Source organism: Gadus macrocephalus, chromosome 9 (genome assembly GCF_031168955.1).
Source record: "Gadus macrocephalus chromosome 9, ASM3116895v1".
Lineage (NCBI taxonomy): Eukaryota > Metazoa > Chordata > Actinopteri > Gadiformes > Gadidae > Gadus > Gadus macrocephalus.
The window spans coordinates 14,424,494-14,449,555 of record NC_082390.1 but is presented as its reverse complement, the minus strand read 5'-3'; the positions used below and the strand labels follow the sequence as shown (position 1 = coordinate 14,449,555).

Genomic DNA, 25,062 nt, shown 5'->3' with positions numbered 1-25,062 from the left:
GAGGAGGAATTTGTGTGTTTTGACACTAATAAGATGTCTGCCCACATTCCATACTCCCCAGCATTCAGTTTCACTGGCTTGTTAAAGAGGCATCCTCATTCTCCCACTGCATTCGCTCACACATCCTCCTGCTCTGGCCTAGTAGCAACAATGCACGCGTTTGCTATGAAGGTCTACAGTGCTCTGATATCCCTCTGTTTCTGCCTGGACATGGGCGAAGAATATCCTACAAATACAGGTATATCATTCAATCGATACAACTCGTGTGTGTGTGTGTGTGTGTGTGTGTGTGTGTGTGTGTGTGTGTGTGTGTGTGTGTGTGTGTGTGTGTGTGTGTGTGTGTGTGTGTGTGTGTGTGTGTGTGTGTGTGTGTGTGTGTGTGTGTGTGAAATAAAATAAAATGACAGGGACGAATGTTGTATCTGTGTCTACATAATGCACGGTGAGGTGTACCGATGAAGCTCCGTTAACTAGGCCGGAGCCCCATGGACCAGGCCCTGAGGGTTGTCGGTGGGACAGAGGCCCGCTACGGATCACATCCCTGGCTGGTGAGTCAACCTCGCTGCTGAGCTTCTCCCTTTTCCTCGAGCTGCGTTTATTGTCAACTACATCTGGTCCTTTGTTTCATTGTGTAGCATATTGAACAAGTATAATGGTGTTAAATGCACTACTACCATATACTGTGACCATACTGTTCTGTATGCAGTACGTGCATTTTATAACGTAGGGACATGTTCTAATCAGGTAATTGTTAGGCCACACTGATACCGATCCTTAAAATTACATTTCTTTATCAATATAAAATATATAAATAATTTATCAGAAGAACAAACGAGAGGAGGCTGAATAACATTTCCATAGAATATCAATCAATCGCCTCGCTCCCATGACATTGAGGAATTGTGTGCTGGTCATCCCTCAGGTCTCGCTGAAGATGAAAGGATCTCATTTCTGTGGTGCGGCCGTCCTTACAGACAGCTGGCTGATGACCGCGGCCCACTGCTTCACCTCCACCTCCAGGTATACCTCACCTGATCCACGCCTGGATGCACTCTCTCCTCATCTCATTTCAACCTGATCAGAGTTCAATGTCAATGTATTCATAAACTCATCCTATGTCAAGAACTGAGACTTGTGTTACATGGAATCTCTCTCTCTCTCTCTCTCTCTCTCTCTCTTCCTCTCCCTCTCTGCACGCTGATAAAGAAACACCCTCGCTGGCATCACAGCCGTGGTGGGAGAGTATGATCAAGGATCACGTGATGAAGAGGAGCAGGCCTTCCTCATCAAGAACATATCCGTCCACGAGAGGTTCCACCACGCCGCCCCCATGAGCTACGACATCGCCCTGGTGGAGCTAGAGGGCCACATTCAGCTGGGCACGTTCCTCTTCCTCTGTGCCACACACAGTACATGTTACCAGAGAATGTCTGAGTAGACAGGCTCTGATATTACTCTTTTTCGGTATACAGTCTAGCAGGTTCATTAATAAAATAAAATGTCTAACATATAATATATTTAATTTATCTGAGATAAAAATATAGTTATAAATCCTTGTTGTGGATGAAATTCCTTCACTATTACTTGGATATCCTTGTCCTTTTAAATTAATCCACTGTGTTTATTGCTAGTCATGTCGTTTGGTTGGTTGAATTCTTATCTTTCTAACAGAACCTGTGGGGTCACCATCGGCAGCCACTCTTCCTCTACAACCCAACTAGCCTATGGTGTACCGCAGGGTTCCATTTTAGGTCCTATTTTATTTCAATAGATATGCTCCCTCTCTGCCAACTTATCCAGCGGCACAAATGTTTCTTTTCACTGCTATGCTGATGTTACAAAGATATACCTCCCGCTGTGACCCAACGATCCGAGAAGCCTAGCTGCTGTTTTAGACTGCCTCGAAGACGAGAACCGCTGGATGGCCCATAACTTCCGCCAACTTTTCAACTCCAAATCTGAAATAATACTGTTCAACCCTCCGACCACCATCACCAGTCCCATCAGTCTCGGCCCATTATCCAGCAATATCATGCCCACTGCCAGAAACATAGGTGTCATTTTAGATTCAGACTTGTATAGAGTTGTACAGTCCTGTTTTCTCCACATCAGAACCATTTCTAAAATATATATTTTTTTATCACAACCCGACCTCAAAAAAGTAATTCATGCCCTCATATTCTCGCATTTAGATTACTGCATCGTAAACGGCATCAACCAAAAATCACTCTCCCGCCTCCTGTTGGTTCAAAATTCAGCAGCTAGGCTTCTCACTGGTTTTAACAGATGACATCACATCATTTGTGTCTTAGCTTCTTTGCACTGGCTCCCTATCTGTTTTAGAATCGATTTTAAGATTTTATTGATCACTTTTAAGGCTCGTCAAGGTTTAGCCCCTGAGTACATAACAGACATGCAGACCCCGTACGAGCCTCTCATAGCCTTAGGTCCGCGGGTGAGGCCCTCCTTACTGTTCCAGGGATGAGGCTCAAGACTACAGGTGATCGGGTCTTTTTCACCAGGGCGCCTCGGCTTTGGAACGACCTGCCTGCGGAGATAAAGCTTGCAGAATCAGTAACTTTTAAATTATGCCGTCTTTTTATTCTTTCTATTCTCTTTCTAAATGTCTTCCTAAATGTATTATGTCAAAGCACTTTGTAAACCATTGTTTTTAAATAAAGATATTATTATTTTATTTTTTTAGGAGCCCATGTCCAGCCAATCTGTTTGCCTTTACCCGAGGAGAGCTTCACATCTCCAGCCAGCTGCATGATGGCTGGTTGGGGCAGGGTGAGAGAAAGTAAGAGGTCTCAAAAGAATCGCCTAATACCAAAATGATCTGATCACTTGATTTGATTTTCCCTATTCTTTAGTCCCCTGTACATTAGTAACTTCTCATTCCTTGCCCGGTGATAGGGGGGCGCGTGGCTGCGGTTCTGAGAGAGGTCCGGTTGGACCTGGTGGATCAGGCCAGGTGTAAGCATGTCCTGGACACGGTCAGGACCGCCTTGCAGTACCAGGCAGCAGGCCAGCCTCAGCCCACCTTCACCGTACTCTGTGCTGGGCCTGAAAGAGGAGGGAAGGATGCATGTCAGGTAGTCTAACAAAACAACACCTCGTGAGGGTTAGACAAATGGATATTTTTTTGTATAATTACTGATAGATTGACTGGTTGATTGAAAAGACGTGGTCATCCATGGTTCTCCCTCCTGGCCCCAGGGGGACTCCGGAGGCCCCTTGGGATGCCGTGTGCAGGGCGGCGGCCGCTGGGCAGCCGTGGGCGTGGCCTCCTGGGGGAAGGGCTGTGGACGGAGCTGGGGAAGCAACCGGAGCCGGCCGCCCGCGCACCGGGGCTCTCCCGGCGTGTTCACTGACGTCAGGCTGCTGCTGCCCTGGATCCGCCGCACGCTGAGAGCAGGCAGGTGACGGGCGGCGGGGGGCTGCTCTGTTAGGGCTCTCCAGGGGACAGGCGTAGGAACAACCTTCACCCCGTTTAGCCAAACCCTGTTCTCAATGCAGTAGGAGGAGCCTGTGCAGTGTTAGTCTGAGCATGGTGATGGGGTGTAAGGCAGGTTTATCTACACCACGTCGCTTCATGGGTGTCGTAGTGACTGTGTTTGTATGGGAAAAGCACAAAAAGTCCTGTGTTAGCTGTTGGTCATAAAAGTCAAGTAAGAGTTTGTTCTTTTATTCATTCAGAAAGTACAATGTTGTGCAAACATTGTGGAAAGGGCCAAAACCATTTGTTTATATATTCTGTGTGTGTGTGTGTGTGTGTGTGTGTGTGTGTGTGTGTGTGTGTGTGTGTGTGTGTGTGTGTGTGTGTGTGTGTGTGTGTGTGTGTGTGTGTGTGTGTGTTTTCCAGGCCTCCAGAGCTGTGGGGTGAGAGACGGGCCTGTAGCTGACAGTTTAGGGATCATCAGAAACCCTGCCCTTCCTTGTCATCACTATAGCAACAACGAGTGGGTCCCAGCCTAACCCTAACGTTAGAACAAACTCAGCATAGAATCACCAAGAGAGTTACACACCTCAGGGCCTGAGTGTCACTGAGGAAGACAGACACTATGAGCTATGCTCATTTAACACTGTAAAGTTACAAAGATGTTACTTTTTTGATGAAACATGACCAACAGGAAATGCCAGTGCTTCTGTGCCCTCCTGTTGCCAACACGAAGGGTGGAGCTGTGGGAGTATTATGGCCTGTTTTGTCTTGAAGTCAGCCGTTATATCAAGAGCGACTCAAGTAGGCCAGGACTATGAAGTAAACTGCTCATAGATGATTCAATAGATTTAAACTAGCTGAGATAATCTCTCTCTCTCTCTCTCTCTCTCTCTCTCTCTCTCTCTCTCTCTCTCTCTCTCTCTCTCTCTCTCTCTCTCTCTCTCTCTCAGGTTTTGCACGTGGACCATCCATGCTCCACCAGGCTACAGCATTCTGTTGGAGTTCCACCATCTTGACCTAGAGAATGACTCCCGGTGTCTCTTTGACCGACTCACTGTGGCTGTGGGTACCCACGGGCCTGTTGGTGAGGTTACACATGCACAGGAGCACATATTTATATATATATATATATATACAATTCAGAACTATAATCAGTATAACATGTTGTTCCCCTCTGCATCTCTTATTGTCCTTCCCCCCCTGGGTTCCTGTTCTTCTCTCTGGGGAACTGTACTTCCCACCAGGGATATACTGTGGACGCGTCCCACTCGGCCCAGTCCTTTTGAATAACTCCCAGAGTGCAACACTCTCCTTCTCCTCTGACGTTAGCAAAACAGGAAGTGGATTTGTCATCCACCACCGTGCTGTGATGGGACACCTTCCACCTGTTTTCAAATGTAAGGCCCTCTCTCTCTTTCTCTCCTTTTTTTTCCTCTCTCTCTCTCTCTCTCTCTCTCTCTCTCTCTCTCTCTCTCTCTCTCTCTCTCTCTCTCTCTCTCTCTCTCTCTCTCTCTCTCTCTCTCTCTCTCTCTCTCTCTCTCAATTTCTCTTTTCCAGCAGTGAGTGAGTTCCCATATTATTAATTCATGAAGGATTTGGGTGTTCCCATACACAATAACCACGTATATCACAGTGTGCTATTTTGTGCATGCAGCGTACGGTATGGTGGTTGTTGTCGACGACCAGAGTATTGTGCAAAGCCCCAATTATCCAGATGACTACAGTAACAACTTCACCTTCACCTGGGTCATCTATGCTCCACAGGGTCATGTTGTCAAGGTGACTCACACACACACACGCACACATGCTGTAAGCTCTTATCACTATGGCTATCTTTAAAATATTAAGTGCAACTATATTAATCCCAGAGGGGGATATTTATGAAGTTGAACATGGACTTTCCTTGAAAATTGCAGGGTCAAGAGGAAAATGTTGACTCAATCACTATATTATCTGATATTGCATTGCAGGGCATTACAAAGAAGTTGGAAACAAAGATTAAGAGTTTCCTGTAGGGTTGTGGTGCTGAAAGGCCTGGAGATCATTGGTTTATTTGGCCTTCCCAGCTGGACTTTACTGACTTTGACCTGGAGGAGTCAGACGGCTGTCTCTACGATTCCCTCGTTGTCCTGGGAGACGTAGCAGGTGTGGATCGACTCGGTGAGATCAATGTGTTGCTATAGGTTACATCACTACAATTGAATACCTCATCGCATTGAAAGGTGTGGACCAATGAGAAACATGTTCAAACCAATCTACTTGAAAAATATGAGTGAATACGACGACTAATATCTCAGTATTATCCGTTAAAGGTGACAAATTATACCACCAGGTCTGACCGGGCGTTTTGAAAAACTGCCACTTCTGACAGCATAGGTGGGTGTGTCCACCTAGATGTATGACGGATAGATGAGCAACGTTTGCTACACTCCACTAGGTAGGCTGGTAGACTGACCTATCCATTAAACATCTAGGTAGACACGGCCACTAGTGATGTCAGAAGAGGCAGATAAAAAAAAAAGACGTCTCACAGCTGGTGGTGTAATCTGTCACCTTTAACATCCCGCGATGATATCTTGCGCTCTCTCAGTGTGCCCTAGCAGACTCAATGCCTTGATACAATACACTGGATAAGCAGTAGAGTGTTTGTTCTGCAGCGGTGCTGTGTGGACGCTGGGTCCCTCCCTCCGTGCTGTCCTACGACCGGGTCATGGTGCTCCAGCTCACCACAGATGCCACGCTGACACACAGAGGCTTCAGGGCATCGCTGGCCTTCATCCACCTTGCAGGTGAAGGAATTCAAGTTTGTTTTTTGTGTGTGTGTGTGTGTGTGTGTGTGTGTGTGTGTGTGTGTGTGTGTGTGTGTGTGTGTGTGTGTGTGTGTGTGTGTGTGTGCATGAGAGATATTTTTACCAAAATACCCACGAGAAAAAGAGAAATTGTACAATTGTGTATGTGTTACGTGTGTGGTTGTTTTCCTGTGTCTCCCCTCTCGTCCTCTGTAGGTCTCACGCCATTGGCTGTTCCTCCACCATCGTCCAACCCCCTCTCCAATCTGGGAGCTGTCTGTTGGCCAATCAGTGTCATCAGGCCTTGATAACCTTACTGCTCTGTTTGTCTGCAGACCTGCACAACGAGGAGCGGTCAGATACAGCGGCATGGCAACCCAACCAGACAGACCAACAGACAGACACACAGACAGGCAAACAGACAGATGTGAAGACAGGCCTTCAGACAGACATAGGGACAGGCCAACAGACGGACTCACAGACAGACCAACAGACGGACTCACAGACAGGCCAACAGACGGACTCACAGACAGACCAACAGACGGACGTACAGACAGGCCTTCAGACGGACGTACAGACAGGCCCCGTGATCGGTGGACAGATGGACAACCGGGACGATTTGTCAGCTAGTTCCCGGAGCACACAAACCTATGGCTGGTGGTTTTGAATCCTTCCTTTTTCTTTTTTTTTAAACTGGCTCCACAGCTCATTTCCTAACTTACATACGCTTACATACTCCCTTCTCTTCTTGAACATCCCTTTTCCTTTTCGGAAAAAAACCCACCCCAGGGCCATTAGCACCATAACAACCAGGGAACCGCTTATTTCCCCCCTGAACCGGTGAATCACACTGAGTCACCAGCACATTACTGAATCACTGCCAAAATATCAGCCAATAAACTGCCCCTCAGGCAGTATACAGTTAGTTGGCTGCTATTCAGCATCTGGCCTGCGCATCCTCATCCCAAACTAAACAATGCAATTCGCACACAGACTTTTCAGAGTGTCAGAGGCCCCCGCTGGAAAAAATCCACTTGCCGATGAGCTGCATTCCTGCATGACGCTCGTTTGCCTAGCGGCAAGTTCTGGTTCGCCCCAGTCCTGTTTGGACGTGTGTGTGTGTGTGCTTCTTGCCTGTCCCGCATCCATAAAATGTATACGAGTGGCTGCTTTTGTCATTGGAACACATGGATACTACGCATGTCTGTGTCCTGCAGACGTTGAATTACCCGTCTTCCACTCAGTGATTATTAGGTCATAGAATATTATTAACTCTTTTTTGGAAACTATTAACCTCAAACTAGTTTTCTTTTTGTCTCTTTCCTCGCTTTTAAATCTCTATTTTTCTTTCGTATTATTGTTAGCGCTGTGTGTGTATCAGTGCTTTATTTTAACCGTTCAAAGTAACATATACCAGAGACCTATTAGTGTGTCATTGGGAAATTGGACACTGACCTTTACAACCGAGGAAACTGAAGCCTGTTAGGAGTATACAGACAGCAGTCAGTCTCTATGCACTGGTCCCAAATGGTAATCTATTCTCCATTCTAACTTCTGGTCGAATTCCTTACGCACACACACACAAACACACACTTGCACAAACACAAAACACACAGTGACACACACAAAAACAAGAGGAAAATAAAGAAAAGCGTCTTAAGCCTAGATGACTAGCCTCTGGGCTCTGGGCTGCGGAGTCAAACAGACTATTCTCTGAGGGTTATTACTGAGGGTTATTACTCAATCAGGAACTGGTCTGGAACTATTGTTCAACTTTGCGTGTGTGGGGCAGTGATTCTGTATGTATGTGTGTGTGTGTGTGGAGGGGGGGGGGGGGGGCATTTGTGAGTGTGTGTGTGCATGCTCTGTTTATTAGTATCCATGACAGAGCCTGTTAATGCAATACACCTCCTCACAGCCATGGTTGGGAAAGAGGCGTCTGAGGATAGAGCTCTGCCCTGGATAGTGCACCTTCTCCTGGATACTGAGCTAATCTGCACTGGGGTCCTTGTCCAGGCCCTCTGGGTCCCAGCCCCTGGTCGCTGCACCGCTGGCTTGTCAGTAACCCTTACATCCCAAGCTCTTAATACACACACACACACACACACACACACACACACACACACACACACACACACACACACACACACACACACACACACACACACACACACACACACACACACACACACTACATGTACAGGCATGCAAACACAAGTAAGAAACTTGCATTTATCTGTGATCTCTTCACATGAGGTATTCCCTGTAATCATTCAAACCTAAGCCTTTAAGGAGGTTTACACACTAGGGGGCAACAACAAAGGTTTCGGTAATTAACTCCAGTTGCCATGGTACACATCCGAATGATCCAACAAAGACATGTATTCTAGCAAATGAAAAGTGTGTTGAGCCTTTTTTAAGATATCATGTTGGATAATAAATACTAAATTCAACTTGTTTGAGTATCGTCCACATTCCGTTCCATATGATTGTTCGTGATGTTTGTCCTTTAGCTCCACATTCTTAACCTTTATTTTCCCTCAAGGTTCTCTCAATCATTGTTTAAATAACCCATTCTTGTGGGTGCTCTTCTTTTCTACACACACATCGTCGTGTTAGCTTTGGAAGTTGCCATTCCCTCAGTATATGACCACATCACATTGCCCAGAGAGAGCTTTTACCAGACATTCATGTAGCTGTATCTCTAACACACTCTAGAGACACAGAGTCCGTGGCTAAGCTGGCCATGGAAACCACCGGAGCCCAAAAGCAGGTACGCGTGTCTGCCCGCATGCACGACCAAGCCTAAGAACAACAGTTGTCAGTCTGTTTTCACTTGCTCTCTGCATGCATGAGCATGTTAATACATGCTCATTTGCCTGTTAAATGCGGAAAGATATATCTATGGGCTGTTTTTCTATTGTGTAATGCCCTTAGGGAAGCCTGGTTGCCAGGGTGGTGATTCTACACCCAACTGACCCAAGATACAATGCCTCCTCTTGGGGCTGTAATGCTGCTCTGCTCCAGCTTGCCTCTCCCCTGCCTCTCTATGAGCATGCTCAGATCATGTGCCTGCAAGAGCATCATGGGAGCCAGGACAGGTTACCTGCCCAGGTGTGCATCGTCTCAGGGTGGATTCTACTAGAAAGTAAGGATTACTCAACAATTTTTGTTTCACACCCAAAGATTCGCAGTTACAATGGCATTTGCATTTTACTGGTCTTTTTGAACAAATTTCCCCTCATGACCTGGTATGGGCACCCCCAGATACTTGAAGCCAAAGCTTGCATGAATGGACATGATGTGTTTAATGTCATTAAGAGGATGCTTAACCAACACACAACAGCAGACTTTTCCACTAAGGGCTAAACAAAACACAATCCTTGAAATCATCTATAAACTCTAAATATTGCAGGGTTTTTGAGTTATTGTATGATAACCTTGAAATATTCTACAAGCTCTAAATATTGCAGTGTTATCGTGTTATTATATGATATATTATTATATACATTATATAATTTACACATGATTTGCTCTCAGGTCCCCCTCAGAAGAACATCGCTGCGTATTATTGCCAGACAACAATGAAAATAAATGTTGCACAATGCGTTAGCCACCACGCTGGGGAAGCTGTGAAGTGTCTGTCCGGTGTCACACAGTACCAGTCTCAAACGTTGTGTATGGTGAGGAGTTCTTTCCTTCCTCAACTAGACGCATGACACATAGAGAGAAGATATATAAATCTTCAGTTTATTCAATTCTGTATATAGATTACTCCAGACTGTTATAGGCCAGAGCTTTAGGCGACTGGCCCCAAAGTGTGCTATAGGCTACATTTGTATTTGTAAGTAACTATAGTGTGGATCAGTTTCAAAGCGGCAACGATTAAATGTTTGGTATTTGCATAGTGCCTGCCCTCTGGTGAAACTGAATGGGATAGCTTCGTGGTGGTTGCAGCCCCTATCAATAATGTAAATGGTTTGCGCCCTCTTGCGAAACTTTTTGGAAGTGTACTGTTATGACCTGTTTTTTTTGTTTTTTTAAATAAGTTACATCTAACAGCTTTATTGTCGACTTCCTCCTCTTCAACAGGAAGTAGAATCAGTAAGCAATATAGTAAAAAATAGAATTAAAATATTAAATATAGGAAATGATTGCACTTGAACTTGTCGTATTCTTGGCATCACAGTGGGCTTACGGTGCAGCCCTGGTGTGCCAGAGGGCGGCCTCTGGGTGGCTTTTGCTGGGGCTTTTGAGCGGTGTGGCATATGTGGAAGCAGCCCTGGGAGAAACATTTGGAAGCCCCAACACGCCAGCTGCAGCTGGGTTCACCTCTCTGGCTGCACTCAGAAACCAGATAGAGGACCAGCTCAGAGGTCAGTAGCCTAACCAGACTCACTGATGTAATAAAAAAAAATTCAACTTATGCTGTGTTGGTCCTTTATATTTGGCAATATTTCTGCATTAGTCGTGTGTGTGTGTGTGTGTGTGTGTGTGTGTGTGTGTGTGTGTGTGTGTGTGTGTGTGTGTGTGTGTGTGTGTGTGTGTGTGTGTGTGTGTGTGTGTGTGTGTGTGTGTGTGTGTGTGTGTGTGCGCGCGCGCGCGCGACAGTGCTGTAGGTAGAGCACCATCCAGAGCTCAGGAGTCTGTGTCACCAACAGGCCGAGGCCACCAGGGGGAGTATGGAGCTGGGGAACAACGACACATGCCACAGACGGAACATAAAAGGTAAGATTTAACCGTAAAAAAATATCAGGATGGTCTCACAAGGCTTTATAATAAGCTTTACAATATAAAAAAAATTCTAAACGTACTGAGGAATATAAATACATTGTGTGCATTACAAACCCTACCAGTTTAAAGGACTACCTAGCCTATTTTCAACCATCTTTGTATCTTTACGATGTGGTTAGCATTTGCAGATGAATGTACTTCTCTCCATGTTGCTGCAGCTGCACTCAGATCTCCCGCTACTCTTTTCCACCGGATGGCGCTAAACTTTTCTTGGCAGGTAGCGGTGTTCATTTTCATATAGGCCTACTACCAACATTTCATGATAGACACACGGTTGGACACACACACACACACACACACACACACACACACACACACACACACACACACACACACACACACACACACACACACACACACACACACACACACACACACACACACACACACACACACACACACCTTGTCATCTATTACACTGAGGTCACAAAGAACAAAAGCCTAATTCCATTGGTCGATGAGCAACATGTCTTTGGCCCTAGTGTCAACGACATTTACTTTCTAGTTATTATTCTTTACTATTCTTTCTAGTACATCCATAACCTTCACCACTGCTATTCCTTGTCTTTTTGCTGTTGTGAAAAGATATGTTTAATTGTCATTTAACTCAGTCAGATCCAAACTCTTACAAACATAAGTATGTTTATGTGTATTTATTTTCAGAATAAATGATACCTGATTTTCTGAATATTTGTTTGAATAAAATCACTGTAGTAATGTATTTCCATTTCTCTGCCTGGTAACAGAGGGTTGTACAGTAACACAGTATATTACTATTATGTAGAGCAGATCTAGGACTGTGGGTCCCGCCCACTGTCCTCCTGCCACCTCCTCCTTCTCTCTCTCTCAGTGGTGTGACAGCATTCCGTACACTCCCCCTTGTGTGTGGAATATCAGATCCCTCTTCCTAATTGGTGCCTTCAACCTTCCGTTACTGACCTTTGTTTCAAGCCTCGCCCCCTGAGGCCCATGTGTACGTGAGGGAGAGGGAGGGAGGGAGGGAGCTGATGTCAAAGTGCAACCAGGGGAAAAGTGCTCCTTCATACTCTGCACTCTGATAAGTCCAGTAAGAGTCAAATACAGGTTGCACTTTTACATAATCTAAACAGCTATGGATCAGATTCTGGTAAGCATTCATTCCAATGTTGTTACATTTGAGGATATGTTGTCCATTATTTAGCCTGCATAAGTAATTAACAACTATTGAACTAGATTGGTCCAGTGCGTGCCACAGGATTGACCTGCTTATTTTAAGCTGAAATGTATGTGTATCATACTTGATCTGAAATAATTAAACAAATATACTTGCAATCAAAATTGTATCTACAACTTAAAGACTTCTTTAAACAGGTGTTTTGATGCTATTTGACAGACCCTCCCTGTGATAGCGGCCCTGAGCTTGGTGGCAGTGTCAGTGCTGTACCTCCTCTTCAGAGGCTCAGGAGGAACCCAGAAGAAAAGGAAGCTGCTGGTGACTCTGCAGGATGCCACCATCAAATATCCACTCCGTCTTATTGATAAAGAGGTACATTGGAAACACATGCAAACATAAAAGATTGGCTGTGTCACGCCTGCTGAACAAAATGTGTGCAGAAGAGGGTTAGGGCAGCTGTGGTCATACTTCATGAAAGGGAAAGTGAAACTTTGAATAACTTACTTTAGATTATCACTATTGACTAGGCCACATACGATTACAAGCTTTTATTTTGGGAACACATTGGTCTCCAAGCCACAAACTGGGCCAGGGAACTATCTCTATCAGAAATTACTTCTTTTTTTTTAACATTTGAACATTCATCCTTACTTACTTTGTCACGTTTCAGGAAATTAGTCATGACACCAAGAAGTTTAGATTTGGTTTGCCGTCTCCAACCCATATCCTGGGACTGCCAATAGGTATGCGTACTGGCTTTATCTCTCTTGCATCTTCACTCACTGAGTTAAACCAAAGTTAGACAACTCAGTAACTGGTCCATAAGGCTTTTCTATCTTTCTCAGCCTTTTCGATATGATCGAGCCGTCATTATAGATACTTTGTGCCAAGTGATTTATCAAAGGACACTATTATGGGACTTCTCTATGGTCCCTACTAGTCCATACTTGTACCACATTGATATACAAGGCGGTGACGGCGGTCTCTTCCCTCTCACCTCTTCGTTGCCCCAGGTCAGCACGTGTACCTCTCCGCCAAAGTCAACGGCAGTCTGACTGTGAGGGCGTACACCCCGGTCACCAGCGACGAGCACCAGGGATACGTGGACCTCGTAGTCAAGGTATGTCCTCACGTCATTATTGCACAATGAAAAACAAACACTGTTTAGTCTTAGGACAATGTTATATTAAAATTAGAACAGCATCTTTGAGAAACTATTTATATTGCATCCTTTTACAAATGAACAACTTTTAAAGGTTGTATGATCAGGATATAGGGTCTTACAAGGAGAAAAGGCTCACGTTGGCAAATTGGATTGATATCATATGTGCGGAACGTGTCATTGTCTAGGTTTACTACAAGGACTCCCACCCATCCTTCCCCGCAGGCGGGAAGATGTCGCAGTACCTGGACGACATGGCTGTGGGGGACGCCATTGATTTCCGAGGACCTAGTGGCTTGCTAGTGTACAATGGGAATGGTATGTTATGTGTGCAAAGGAGACCATACTAGACAGTACCATATTGTGGCCAGCAGATGACAGTGTATGTGTATTCTAGGATTTGTGTTGCATGCTTTGTTTATTGCAATTGCTTTGTGATTAAATCCCCCACATCTGTAGGTAAATTCTCCATCCGCCCTGACAAGAAGTCTGAACCAAAGATTAAGACGTTCAAACATATTGCCATGATAGCTGGTGGAACAGGTACATGTACTTTTCTCTTGTAAATAAACGTCATGTGGGATATTCTAGTAATAATAGGCTTTGTTGCATTCCCAAAACTGACTACTGTGGCTGTAGTCAAGCAAATACAATTGATACCTTGGTTTTGTGAACAAAGAAATTATAACACGGTATGTAACGGTAGAAAAGGTTACAAATGAATGTGATTATATTCTTCTTACAGGTATCACTCCAATGTTGCAGCTGATTCGCAGCATCGCAGCAGACCATATGGACGACACAAAATGTTGTCTCATATTTGCTAACCAGGTCAGAATCTACAAATGTTTTTTTTTTCAATTTTAACTGAAACAAAGTGGATTATGCAGTAATGAGGAAAAGGATGTACCAAACAACAGTCGTATACTGTTATGACCGACTTTCTTCGCTGTTTCGCCTGCCAAACACTCCCTTGCAAAATAGAAAAGCTTCAGACCTTGTCTTATACAGCAGGGGCTGCAGGGGGCGTCATTTCCCCCAAAATAATGCAATTTATTGTCAACGTGACCTGGGCTTGTTTTTTGTAAATCCTTATATGACTATGATATAGACTCTGCAATAATGGCACAAACAATATTTAAATGTTTTCCTCTTTAGACTGAGAAAGATATTCTACTAAGAGAAGAGTTGGCAGAAGTGAAGGCTAACCACCCGGATACACTGGAACTATGGTTTACTTTGGATAAACCTCCAAAAGGTAAGTTGGTGTCTGATAAAACCTCATATGAGACCAAACCTCATATGCAGCACATAAAATCTATTTATGCTACTGCTGAAAACAGATCCACAATTAATTGCAAACATATACGTAAGTAAACAAAATGTTTTACTTGGTGCTGTACATGCAGAGTGTAACTATTTATCATTATACCTCCATATTCAAAATCTCTTCAAAAAAGTATGACCTAATGGCAATGAAATATGCCTAATATTAAATAGAATTGCTTTTGGAGGGTGGGGCTGGTAAAGAAAACAACGAAGGCTAGGAAGCCATGTTAGGCTCTAAAACAGGGTGTAACTACAGCTGTGTCGTTGGCTCACATTCTTTTTATAATCCTTAAAGCAAATACTTGCATCAAGTATTACATCATGAGAAGCAGTTTAAACTTCAAACACATTGTGTGTGATCATTAATGGCCCAATCAACATGCACATTAGATGTTAATTGTTATTCACGGTTAAGGTTATTTTTGTTTGCCCTGAAAGAAGACATTACTTTCTGTAGATGTAAGCACTTGTTACTTGTTTTTGTACTAGTTGACACACATTCAGAATACAAAAAAAACGAAAATGTTCTATTTACTTCAGCAAAACATTATCTTGCTGCATGGCACAAAAAGTAGTATTTTCTGAATATGGATGGAAAAGTGTATGAAAGCAAGCAAGGTCAACCAAAATCATTATATGTGTTTAGCCTTCATTTGATTTAAATTGTAATCAATTGAAAATGTGTGTCTAGTAGGGTGGAGGCAGAGCCCTTTAATGCATATCTAAATATTGTTTAAATGTGGGGTTGCATCAATTTAATTCATGTTCTCTTCTTCATGTCTTGTCCTCCAGACTGGAGCTACAGTTCAGGATTTGTGACAAGTGACATGATCAAAGAGCACTTCCCGCCTGCATCCAGCGATGTTCTCATCGTCCTGTGCGGCCCGCCCCCCATGATTCAGTACGCCTGTCTGCCCAATCTGGAGAAACTGGGCTACAAAACAGACAACATCTTTGCATATTAGAGTAGTCTATGATGTGGCCCAGGGCTACCCTTCATCGTGGCTAACAGTGTTGACAGTGAAGGACACGGCTGGGACTTGTGTCATCTAAAGGGAAGGACTTAATGCAAACACCTGAGGATTGTGAAGTACTGGTGAATGAGTGACCATCAATAGTGGAGTCTTTTGCTGTTCATGTTTTTCATTTTTGTAGTCAACATTATGACCCATACCAACTGTCATGGACTATGAAGTGATTGAGAAAATGCTGTACATATGAGCCTTTGAATAAAAATTAAAAAACAATTGCAAAAAGCTAGGGTGGATCATTAATTTGAAGGAACCTGTCCGACCGAAAAAGAAGATGATAAGCCAGTTAGGTTAAGGGATCTGTTGTTAACAACAATACATGAAGGCACAGGTTGGGGGGACACTTACGGAAAGCGGAACAACTATAAAATCAACATAAAACAGTAGACATTTTGAAGCAACAAAATGTTTAATATACAACCAAATCTAGTAAATCTTGGTCCCTCCAAAATCGTATAACCTCCTTGTAACGGACATAATGATCTATTCCCTCTTAGGTATTGATTTGTGACATTGACAAAGAAATTGTCAATGTCTTAAGCCAATCATAAGTTAATATGCCAAGCCACTCCGGATGCTATTGATGTTGGCCACATTATGGATCCTCCCCAAATGGGGAACTGGCCTATCACAGATCACCATTTTGGCTTATTCGTTTCCGCATGGGCGTTTCTCACCGGTTTCTATGAAATCTCGACAGACCCTTGCGAAGTTCTTTGATGATGCATGAGTGTTTTAGTGACTGACTTTTAAGAAATATGTTACGCAAACTTACAGGCGGTCTTTTCGAATTGTTAAAAAATACTTCACTTCGTTGTTACCTCGTTTTGATTGTGTACACTTGGATAATTCCTGTTTGCAAAACATCCGAAATCTGTACAGAAAGTTCTCACATATGGGGCCCAGGACTCGAACCCAACGCAGTGTTGCCAGTTCGATACTTCTTTATTCAAGCAGTAACGTCAAAAGGAGAAAACTTCACCAGCTCCCCAGGTAAACAAAAACAATATAAATGAGAGATGTCATCTCCCGTTATCTGGAGCCAGACAAACAATGTTGCACTGTTTGTCAATCTCTCAGTATCGTCGACTTTCTGAAAACACACAATTTGTTCCGATGGCATTGCCTGCACGTGTAATTTAATTCTCACAGCTAACGTATTTAAAAATACAATAGTACACTTATTTGCATTATATTATCAATTGACAATGACAAGCAGAATAGAAGGCTATCAAACTGGTTACTGTTGGGTTTGCAAATCCTGAGGGAAACTTCCACTCTGTCTTACTTCCTTAATTTTAGTCGGTTTGTTATACATACTGCCATCAGGACAAAGACAATGCGTAATGATGAATGACAGCACTAGATACATGATATCATACAGGTCTTTAAGCAAAAACCATTATGCACTATTTTGGTTTGTCCTACATACTGTAAATGTACACGAACAGACTCATTATTAGCCTAGATGTGCCCTTTTCTTTCTGTGTGAAGGAGATTTATGCATCAATATATACAGCAAGTTCTACATACATGCGTTTATAATGATCTTCTTGCCGTCAGAGCATGTTAAAGCAAGTTCAAATGGATGTTGACTTATGCAACAGTAGTAGGATTACAGAAAGGCAATATAATTGTATGTGTTAATCGTTCTTCTAGGGAAAGACACTTTCACAGTGAAGATCAGCCCGCTGCACCCTAAAGATCATGTCCGCATCCACGTCCCGCCGCCCCTGGACAGGGACGATGGCACCTTCCTGGTGCGGTACAGGCTGTACGGCACCTCAGTGAAGGGCCTCAGCATCCAAGTCCTCCACCGCAGCGCTCCGGTGGCCAAGTCACCGTATCTTCTGCAAGGTGAGGCCTGCCTGGTGCTTGGGGCCTTTCTTATTAAAGGTGCTGTAGGAGATTGAAGTGGTATGGTTTGAGTCTCATTTGTAAAAAAAAAAATTAAAAAAAAATCAATAGCCTCGCAATCCTTCCATCCGTTAGTGAATTAGATGATCTGTTTCGAGGTGATCATTTGGTGGCAGGGAGGGAGGGGGCGTTCTTTAGGTTGTTTCAATTTAAAATCTTCCTCTCAACGCTCAAATCATACCTACAGCTCATTTTATGAGCACAGATGGCCCATTGGTTTTGTGGACACCAACACAACATGTGTTCATCAAAATATAATAATAAAATATACATTTCTTTTTTGGATAGTGGTCCCATAAGTAGCCAACGACCATGTCCCCTGGATCAGAGCATGACACGTGTATTCTAGGCCCAATCCCATTTCTACCCCTTACCCTTACCCCTTCCCCTTCCCCCTCCCCCTTGTGTTTAAGGGGTAAGGGGAAGGGGGAAGGGGTAAGGGGTAGAAATGGGATTGGGCCCTAGTGTATGAATTGGATCGGTGACTCCTTACTGTACTTTAAGGACCTGTATATCATGAATACTGCGACTGCCCCGAGGTGGACGCCCCCGTCTGGGAGGGCGTCATGCAATGCCCCGTCTCGGATCCTCAGATCGTGAGGGACCTGTCCTCCTTCCCCGCCGTCGACCTGGGCTACCTGCGTCAGGAGGTCCCCCGCAGGTTCTCCAACAGAGGGGGGCTCATCCACTACGCCGTCCTGGGGAACCAGGTGTACCGCCGCTCCCTCGGCAAGTACACCGACTTCAAGATGTTCTCCGACGAGATCCTGCTCTCGCTGGCCAGGAAGGTAGGAGCCCCTCTGGCGTGGTGTTCTTTATGCCTGCCGCAGGTTCATCTCGGGACCAACATGCCTACTGATGTGTAGCAGGACTAGTTGAAGGCGGCGGCACAGAGCTTTGGTCAGAAACCCAATAGGGGCGTGTGGGCGGAGTTACGCCTTGTATCCCATTGGGCAGAGTTTGTGAAGCTTTCAAAAGGGGATTTTTATCAAGTTTACTTCCACGGTGTCCAGTCTAAACAGTGATGATTTGAAACCTTTATCGACACTTTTTCTCAGAATAATGGTGTCCGGCCAGAATGCTTTCTTTTCCCACCTGCTACGGGAAAGGTTTACTAGTGCTGGCCGAATTTGCTATATGAAAGTATGAAGCTCCCCATTCCCCCAGGTTTGAGCTAGCCTGCTGTCAGACTTTAGACAATCAATCTAAAGTCCGATAACTGAGACTCCTTGAGGGTAGACTATCAAATGGAACATACTAATGAAAGCAGTTCAGGTGAGCTGTCCCATTTCACGGGATCTCCTGATTTAATTTTATTCTGAAGGTGCGTTTACCTGACGTGGAGTTCTACATCAACGTTGGAGACTGGCCGATGGAAAAGAGGGCAGTGGGTGCCGATCCTGGGCCGGTTCCCATCCTCTCCTGGTGTGGCTCAGAGGACACCCGGGACATAGTGCTGCCCACGTACGACGTCACCCACTCCACCCTGGAGGCCATGCGAGGGGTGACCAACGACCTGCTGTCAGTTCAGGGCAACACAGGTGAGCCCCACGCCATGGGACGCTGGTGACTTTCATTTTTGGGTTCGCTGGGTGGGGCGTCTTTATTCAAATGAGCTCACTTCCATGAGTTCCCTCCTAGATTGTAACCACAAAACCCTGATTTGCTTAGTGCTGACTGTTCTAGTGCTATTAAGTAATCAAATTACATTTCTCCATGGCTGCTTAGATTGGTCTCTAGAACATGGTGGAGAAATGTTATTACAGTCAGCGACTGTAGCATGTAAAAACAGAATACACCGTTCTTTTTAGAGACATAGCTGATGAAGAAAGTGGATTCAGAAATATAAAATAACACCTATTAATCTCATTGAAAAAAATATATAAAATAATGATATAGCCTATACATAAATTGGTCATCCTGTCTTTCTGTTTGTATCTCACCCTCCACAAGCACCAGCTGATACAGTTTGGTTCTTTGGTTTCTATTCGGGCCCCTCCTCTCCCCTCTGGTAACGTTCCTCTGCTCCTCCTTCCACGGTGTCGGGCCGTCCTGCAGGGCCTCCCTGGGGGAACAAAACGGAGCAGGCTTTCTTCCGCGGTCGGGACAGCCGTGAGGAGCGGCTCTACCTGGCCTCCCTGTCCAAGGAGCACCCGGAGCTGCTGGACGCCGGGATCACTGGCTGGTTCTTCTTCAGGGATCGGGAGAAGGAGATTGGAAAAGCACCGCTTGTTGGATTCTTTGACTTCTTCAAGGTGAGGGAATATTACTTTTGAATCCTTTGATAAGGCTTTCCTCTGTGGAGATGGCAGCACGTAGATAATATCGAAGACAGGGCAGTCCCGTCACTCACCCTCGTCTCCTTCCAGTACAAGTACCAGGTGAACGTTGACGGGACGGTGGCCGCGTACAGGTTTCCTTACCTGATGCTGGGCAACAGTCTGGTGCTCAAACAGAGGTCTCCGTACTACGAGCACTTCTACGTCCACCTGCGACCGGGCGTGCACTACGTTCCTGTGCAGAGAGACCTTTCCGACCTGGTGGAGAAGATCGAATGGGCCAAAAGCAACGACGCAGAAGTGAAGGAGATGGCGAGGCGGGGCCAGGCTGCAGTCCGCCAGCTGCTGCAGCCCAACAGGCTGTACTGTTATTATTACAAAGTGCTGGAGATGTACTCCAAGCGCCAGACCAGTAGACCCACACTCCACCCGGACATGGAGCTGGTAGCCATGACCGAGGACCTCGCCGCTGCTGCTTGCACATGTGAGAGGAAGAAGGTGGTGGAGGACCGACCCACCATGGCCAAAGTAGAGCTGTAGCAGAAATAGTCTCCCGCCCTTTTGTAATAATAATAATAATAATCTCTGTATTCAAAGCTCTGATGTTGAAACCTTTCTACCACATGTTGTTGTCTTCATAATTACATGTAGCTGGACAGTAACTCGTGGAGACACCAATGTGATGGCCTTGTTATAGACCTGCTCGGGGTCGGGGCCAGCTTGATTCGGTCTGCTATGGAGGAACACACGGATTCTCAAACCTCTGCACAACAACCGCTGCTGAATAACCGCACACCACCCCCCCTCTCAGACCCCCACAAATTGTACGCTACAGCTCCGCTTTTTCCAAGGATGCATACTTACAACTAGCCTCTGGGAACCAGAGGAGTCTTGCAAGCTCATGTTTCATCTGCTCGGCAGATAAGGTCTGGCTCCCCTCCCATACAAAAGGATTTCTGCCCGGTAGGAGATAGAGTGACCAATCACAACCGTTTATCTACTAATGAGGTGGAAAATACCAGGTTGGTTCCATAGAGGTAATTTCAACCACAACAAAGATGGCTACCGCTGCATCACTAGAACAAGAAGCATTTTAGTTTAAATGCACCAGTGGGAAAAGGGCAAATGCAAAAGAAACTAAGCCCCATTGAAATGTTTGAGTTCAGGGGTTCAAAAACTTCAATGACTTGACCCAACTGTGAAGGTTTTTATGTTCATTGGAGTGTGTGAGTATTTGTCCAAGTTTCAGACTTAGGGAATAATTAATTCCCCGAGTCTGTTTTAATTAAATGTTCGTGTGTGCCTCACTACATTATCATGGCAACCAATGGTATTTTAAAGAACTACTCTTTCAACATAAAACCACTATACCCCCTTTACCGGATCATAGTTGTCTCGGTGACGAAGCGAAGAGGGCTGTTGATTATCAGCTCTGGAGAAATAGCTTCAGGCGAGGAACTTTTATTTGCATGCATTGTAGGATATAACATCGAATGGATATTTCCATGGAAACGTAATATAATCATGCCATTGAAAAAGAGTATAGCAGGTTGTTGGCTCTCCAGACCCAGGTGGATGGTGGATGGTGGTCTCCATGGAAACCCTAAAATACATCTCACGTTTGGGAGGCAATTCTCATTAAACTGCCGCGGAATAACCTTCTTTAATAGGTCAATGGGAATAACTTGGGAGAGTTTGCCGTACCTGTCGTATCAACTGGTACTTTAACTTTGTAGGACAAAATGCTATTATTTTCAAACTGTCTCTAAATAAAATGTTTGCTTAATTGCAATTTTTGGTACGGAAAATCTGCTGGTTTCTTGTGATTTGTCTAACATTACATTCACAATATTTATTTGCAGATCTAATCTCTTTTTATACTTGATATTCAGTATGTGTTTTTAATAAAGTCCTGGCCACTGGCTTTTTGTTCGTTGCCATTTATAAGCGTTGTCCCATGTAACTTTAAAATAGAGCATGCTATTGAAACATCCAAGTATCCGGTTGTTTCAAACAAAACAATCTTTGATCAGGGAAAAGCGTAATAATAAATATACAATAAATCCATCTCAACAACGTTTTGAGAAAGCAAGTTTCTGCAGCCTAGTTTAACCGTTCTTGGGATTTCATTCATTTTATTAATGATTTCAATTTTCAATTCAATCTGTGGTCTAAAGCATGAACACCGTCACCTTGCCTATACATTTTAAACATTAGTAAAATTACTTATTAGACATAGTTATGGAAGGACTACCTTTAAATTATGATGTAGATAGAAGACACAAGATAGAAGGGACATAATTAAAGACAAAAAACATATATAGTCAAACATGTTAATAACCCTTAATATCTCTTTCAATGTTTGCATTCATTTATATTATATTTATTTATGTAAACAATAGGCACATTGGTATCTAGGAAGAATGAAAATGGCAATTATAGGCTATTCCAAAAAAATGTGTGCTGCAGTGGTATAGTAGCCAATTTAACTTAGGAAAGGTGTTGCAACTTAACTTCATGTAACGCTAATTCCAATGATGGTCAGAGTTTTGAACCACCTCTCTGCGATCATGTCCCCCTCATTTGAACACGGCTATGAAAGAACTTTCCACAGCTGCTCAGTTGAATTTGATTAGCACCGTGAGCGGCTCCTCGTCCTTCTTGGTGGTAATGGTCTGCAACATCCCCGTGGGGGTGTGTAGGTACCGGGAGCCTTTAAAGAAGTTCTCAATCAGATCCCGGTCGATCTTATCAACCTTCCCGGCGGCGGCCTGGAAGTTGTTGCTGAGCACGCCGTAGATCTTCCCCGTGTCGTTCTTCCGTCCCATGAACAGGAAGAGCGCGTAGCAGTCCTTACCGATGGACGCGCAGAAGTCCACCATCCTCTCGCACACCGTCTTGTTGCTGGACTCCTGCTGGGCCATCTGCAGGGACTCTGTGCGCCCCTCTGGAGGGTAATCCTCCGCGATGCCCTCCCTGTCGGGCAGGTGCAGCACCCTGACGGCGATCTGAATGCGAGGGTTCTTGGTGGGCCTCTCCAGGACGGCCCACACCCAGTCGGCCCCCAGCAGGATGCGCTGCTCAGGGGTCATCACGGTGCAGTTGAAGTGGTCCGTCATGTTCAGGCTGAGGCTCTGACCGATGTAGGTCATGAGGAAGATCTGCAAATATTAACTGTCAAAATTAACTTCTAAGGGACGTGAGGACAATGGATTTTGGTAACATTTTTGTTAGTACAAGTAACGAGGACAAATGCATTTTTTCAGCAGCTCCGTCATATAAATGTATAATTTACCAAATAACTTGGAAGTAGCTACAATATGTAGGTAGCTGTTCACCAGGGAGACGTTTTGGTTATATGCTACCATTGTTCAAAGTAAACATGATAAAATTAAGGGATTGAAAGCATATTGCATTTGTCAGTATTGGCTTTTATTCTATTTGGTGTGTTCTTCTATTTCGTTACCTGAGTGAGCACCTCGGGAGTGGGGTGGAACTTGTCCTCTGGGTCTTTGAAGAGCAGGTACTCCTGGGTCCTGGAGCAAGCCTTTGCAATGCAGTCGCTGTAGAGGGGGATGAAGTCATCGGTGTTGGTGAGGTTGGGTCGCCACAGGGTGGCGAAGATGTTGGGCTTGGGGGACCCCTCAGTGCCGCTGGTGTCCGGGGGGGGCCTCTTCTGGAGAGAGGCTCGGAAGGACGACAACAACTTGCTGTTCACAAAGGGGTTGGCCAGGGGCTTAATGCTGCTGCTGCTGCCGTTGCTGCCGTTGCTGCTCACTTCCATGGTGGCGGATCGGTGTGTCTGTGGGTTAGTTGAGGTGGAGGACAGGCGTCTGGTCCGATGTTGGTTTCTCGAATGCACTGAAGGCACCACAAACAATAATTAATAATCACACCGTTATTGCTCACCATATGGCGCCCACCATAAGGACAATCATTATTATTGGTATTTCTGCAAGTGCATTTCAATTGTAAAATGTAAGCAGTGAAGTGACTACAACCACCTCCACCAAACTATAACACACTATAACAAGGAGCTAGCAGAGAGAAGCACTCACCGGGATGCTAGTGTCTGTGGGGTCCAGTAGTGCTCTGCCTCCTCTTCTCTCCAGCGGCCCTGCTGAGACGCACAGCCAGCCCAACCTGACGCTTCACGGGTCCACTTGGGTGTCAAAGGTGGCAGGCAAGGCAGGCGGGTTAAGTAAAATAAAAGAGAAGACCCCGAGACAGCAGCAGAGTGATTCTACGAGGGTGACTCCTCGTTAGCACTGGCGCAGCTTATGAGGCAGGTATTTAATTATGTCAACAGAAGACTCAACTTACCTGTTGGGTTTGAGTGACAGCATCTCGGGAGGGCTTAGCCGGGGGGGTTGAGGAGGAGGGCGGGGGAGGGTGAATTAGTGAGTAAACAACGCAAATGTTTCTTTTTTTGAGGACAGAAGGCGCACTGGTAGATCTTGGGGCCGGAAGCCAATGAAGTTTACTGAATGAGGTCATGGCAGGGGAGAGGCGGTGGCTTCTATCAATACTGTTCAGGGAACATCCCAACAGGTTCCGAAGAAATCTTCACATTGGGGTTTGGGGACACAGAGATGACACTGTGTCAAACAGTGTCATCTGGTAATGATGTCCTGGAGCCATGTCCATCTAGAATGCTTGGCCTGTAGTGTATTCTATCGTTATAGGTCCTAATGTTTGACAAAACACCACAAGAAATTGTGCCTTTGGCTGTGTTTCATCGTTGTTTTTTGATTTAATTATACTTTCACTTCCTCTCAGGGACGCTGGAAGTCAGTCCGAGGTGGGGGTGCTGAGAGAGAGTCTATATAATGACGTCGTAATAAATGCTGCGCAACATCCATTGTTTACAGAGACGAGATGACGGGTGACGTCACATTCAGGGCTCCGCTCCTGATAAACACTCTACTGGTGTGTAAAAAGAGTTCTGCCAACTAGCCAATGTTATTCACAAACGTTAGCAAGTAAACAATGTGGAAATTAGAATCAACTCGAGATACTGTGCTGAATTTCACACACTAACAACATGTCGACAAGCTGTTGCGGTCCGTGATCAGACACAGTGTTATAACAAGGATTCAGGAGGTTATTTCTAAAGGTTTACGAAGCAAAGTGACAATAAAAGAAAGCCTTCATTTTCATAATGTA

At 44.8% G+C, this 25,062-nt stretch overlaps 6 protein-coding genes across 7 annotated transcripts; 5 read left to right on the top strand and 1 right to left on the bottom strand.

The window, feature by feature from the left end:
* The first annotated feature begins 479 nt into the window (after positions 1-479).
* LOC132464534 (ovochymase-2-like) lies at positions 480-2,760 on the top strand. Its single transcript, XM_060060961.1, has 3 exons — positions 480-548; positions 923-1,020; positions 1,207-2,760. Exons 1-3 carry the CDS (start codon positions 486-488, stop codon positions 1,436-1,438), a joined length of 393 nt encoding a protein of 130 aa, XP_059916944.1. The 5' UTR covers positions 480-485; the 3' UTR covers positions 1,439-2,760.
* A 1,815-nt stretch (positions 2,761-4,575) lies between these two features.
* Positions 4,576-8,047, top strand: LOC132464533 (ovochymase-2-like). The gene is made up of 5 exons (XM_060060960.1): positions 4,576-4,839; positions 5,097-5,221; positions 5,509-5,602; positions 6,100-6,231; positions 6,567-8,047. Exons 1-5 carry the CDS (start codon positions 4,812-4,814, stop codon positions 6,896-6,898), a joined length of 711 nt encoding a protein of 236 aa, XP_059916943.1. The 5' UTR covers positions 4,576-4,811; the 3' UTR covers positions 6,899-8,047.
* On the top strand, positions 8,046-10,956 carry LOC132464957 (serine protease 56-like). Its single transcript, XM_060061591.1, has 5 exons — positions 8,046-8,288; positions 8,950-9,004; positions 9,169-9,379; positions 10,421-10,607; positions 10,893-10,956. The coding sequence occupies exons 1-5, from the start codon at positions 8,092-8,094 to the stop codon at positions 10,954-10,956; spliced, it is 714 nt and encodes a 237-aa protein (XP_059917574.1). The 5' UTR covers positions 8,046-8,091.
* A 1,031-nt stretch (positions 10,957-11,987) lies between these two features.
* LOC132464530 (NADH-cytochrome b5 reductase 2) lies at positions 11,988-15,925 on the top strand. Its single transcript, XM_060060958.1, has 9 exons — positions 11,988-12,151; positions 12,398-12,550; positions 12,849-12,921; positions 13,192-13,298; positions 13,529-13,658; positions 13,800-13,883; positions 14,086-14,171; positions 14,499-14,598; positions 15,462-15,925. The coding sequence occupies exons 1-9, from the start codon at positions 12,137-12,139 to the stop codon at positions 15,632-15,634; spliced, it is 921 nt and encodes a 306-aa protein (XP_059916941.1). The 5' UTR covers positions 11,988-12,136; the 3' UTR covers positions 15,635-15,925.
* Positions 15,926-16,370: 445 nt separating this feature from the next.
* On the top strand, positions 16,371-21,688 carry poglut3 (protein O-glucosyltransferase 3). Of its 2 annotated transcripts, XM_060060956.1 has the most exons (6): positions 16,371-16,693; positions 17,360-17,557; positions 18,122-18,405; positions 18,942-19,158; positions 19,676-19,872; positions 19,987-21,688. In XM_060060956.1, the coding sequence occupies exons 1-6, from the start codon at positions 16,459-16,461 to the stop codon at positions 20,434-20,436; spliced, it is 1,581 nt and encodes a 526-aa protein (XP_059916939.1). In that variant the 5' UTR covers positions 16,371-16,458; the 3' UTR covers positions 20,437-21,688. The 2 variants fall into 2 exon arrangements, with proteins under 2 accessions (XP_059916939.1, XP_059916940.1); XM_060060957.1 differs by lacking the exon at positions 16,371-16,693 and having other exon boundaries at positions 17,417-17,557; positions 18,211-18,405.
* rep15 (RAB15 effector protein) lies at positions 21,127-24,160 on the bottom strand. The gene is made up of 3 exons (XM_060060959.1): positions 23,955-24,160; positions 23,363-23,757; positions 21,127-23,057 (listed from the first exon to the last, which is right to left on the bottom strand). The coding sequence occupies exons 2-3, from the start codon at positions 23,678-23,680 to the stop codon at positions 22,515-22,517; spliced, it is 861 nt and encodes a 286-aa protein (XP_059916942.1). The 5' UTR covers positions 23,681-23,757; positions 23,955-24,160; the 3' UTR covers positions 21,127-22,514.
* Between the last annotated feature and the right edge of the window lie 902 nt (positions 24,161-25,062).

Excerpts from the sequence above, each read along its gene's own strand:
- LOC132464533 (XM_060060960.1), top strand. The coding sequence starts at position 4,812 with ATGGGACACCTTCCACCTGTTTTCAAAT. Across the intron at positions 5,603-6,099 it reads AGCAGGTGTGGATCGACTCG|CGGTGCTGTGTGGACGCTGG; the intron begins GTGAGATCAATG and ends TTTGTTCTGCAG. Across the intron at positions 6,232-6,566 it reads GGCCTTCATCCACCTTGCAG|ACCTGCACAACGAGGAGCGG; the intron begins GTGAAGGAATTC and ends GTTTGTCTGCAG.
- rep15 (XM_060060959.1), bottom strand. The coding sequence starts at position 23,680 with ATGGAAGTGAGCAGCAACGGCAGCAACGGCAGCAGCAGCAGCATTAAG. Across the intron at positions 23,058-23,362 it reads CTCCCGAGGTGCTCACTCAG|ATCTTCCTCATGACCTACAT; the intron begins GTAACGAAATAG and ends TAATATTTGCAG.
- poglut3 (XM_060060956.1), top strand. The coding sequence starts at position 16,459 with ATGTTACGCAAACTTACAGGCGGTCTTTTCGAATTGTTAAAAAATACT. Across the intron at positions 16,694-17,359 it reads AAACTTCACCAGCTCCCCAG|GGAAAGACACTTTCACAGTG; the intron begins GTAAACAAAAAC and ends TCGTTCTTCTAG. Across the intron at positions 19,159-19,675 it reads GTCAGTTCAGGGCAACACAG|GGCCTCCCTGGGGGAACAAA; the intron begins GTGAGCCCCACG and ends GCCGTCCTGCAG.
- LOC132464534 (XM_060060961.1), top strand. The coding sequence starts at position 486 with ATGGACCAGGCCCTGAGGGTTGTCGGTGGGACAGAGGCCCGCTACGGA. Across the intron at positions 549-922 it reads ACGGATCACATCCCTGGCTG|GTCTCGCTGAAGATGAAAGG; the intron begins GTGAGTCAACCT and ends GTCATCCCTCAG. Across the intron at positions 1,021-1,206 it reads TGCTTCACCTCCACCTCCAG|AAACACCCTCGCTGGCATCA; the intron begins GTATACCTCACC and ends ACGCTGATAAAG.
- LOC132464530 (XM_060060958.1), top strand. Across the intron at positions 12,922-13,191 it reads TATCCTGGGACTGCCAATAG|GTCAGCACGTGTACCTCTCC; the intron begins GTATGCGTACTG and ends TCGTTGCCCCAG. Across the intron at positions 14,599-15,461 it reads TTTGGATAAACCTCCAAAAG|ACTGGAGCTACAGTTCAGGA; the intron begins GTAAGTTGGTGT and ends CTTGTCCTCCAG.
- LOC132464957 (XM_060061591.1), top strand. The coding sequence starts at position 8,092 with ATGCTCTGTTTATTAGTATCCATGACAGAGCCTGTTAATGCAATACAC. Across the intron at positions 8,289-8,949 it reads GGTCGCTGCACCGCTGGCTT|AGACACAGAGTCCGTGGCTA; the intron begins GTCAGTAACCCT and ends AACACACTCTAG. Across the intron at positions 9,380-10,420 it reads AGGGTGGATTCTACTAGAAA|TGGGCTTACGGTGCAGCCCT; the intron begins GTAAGGATTACT and ends TTGGCATCACAG.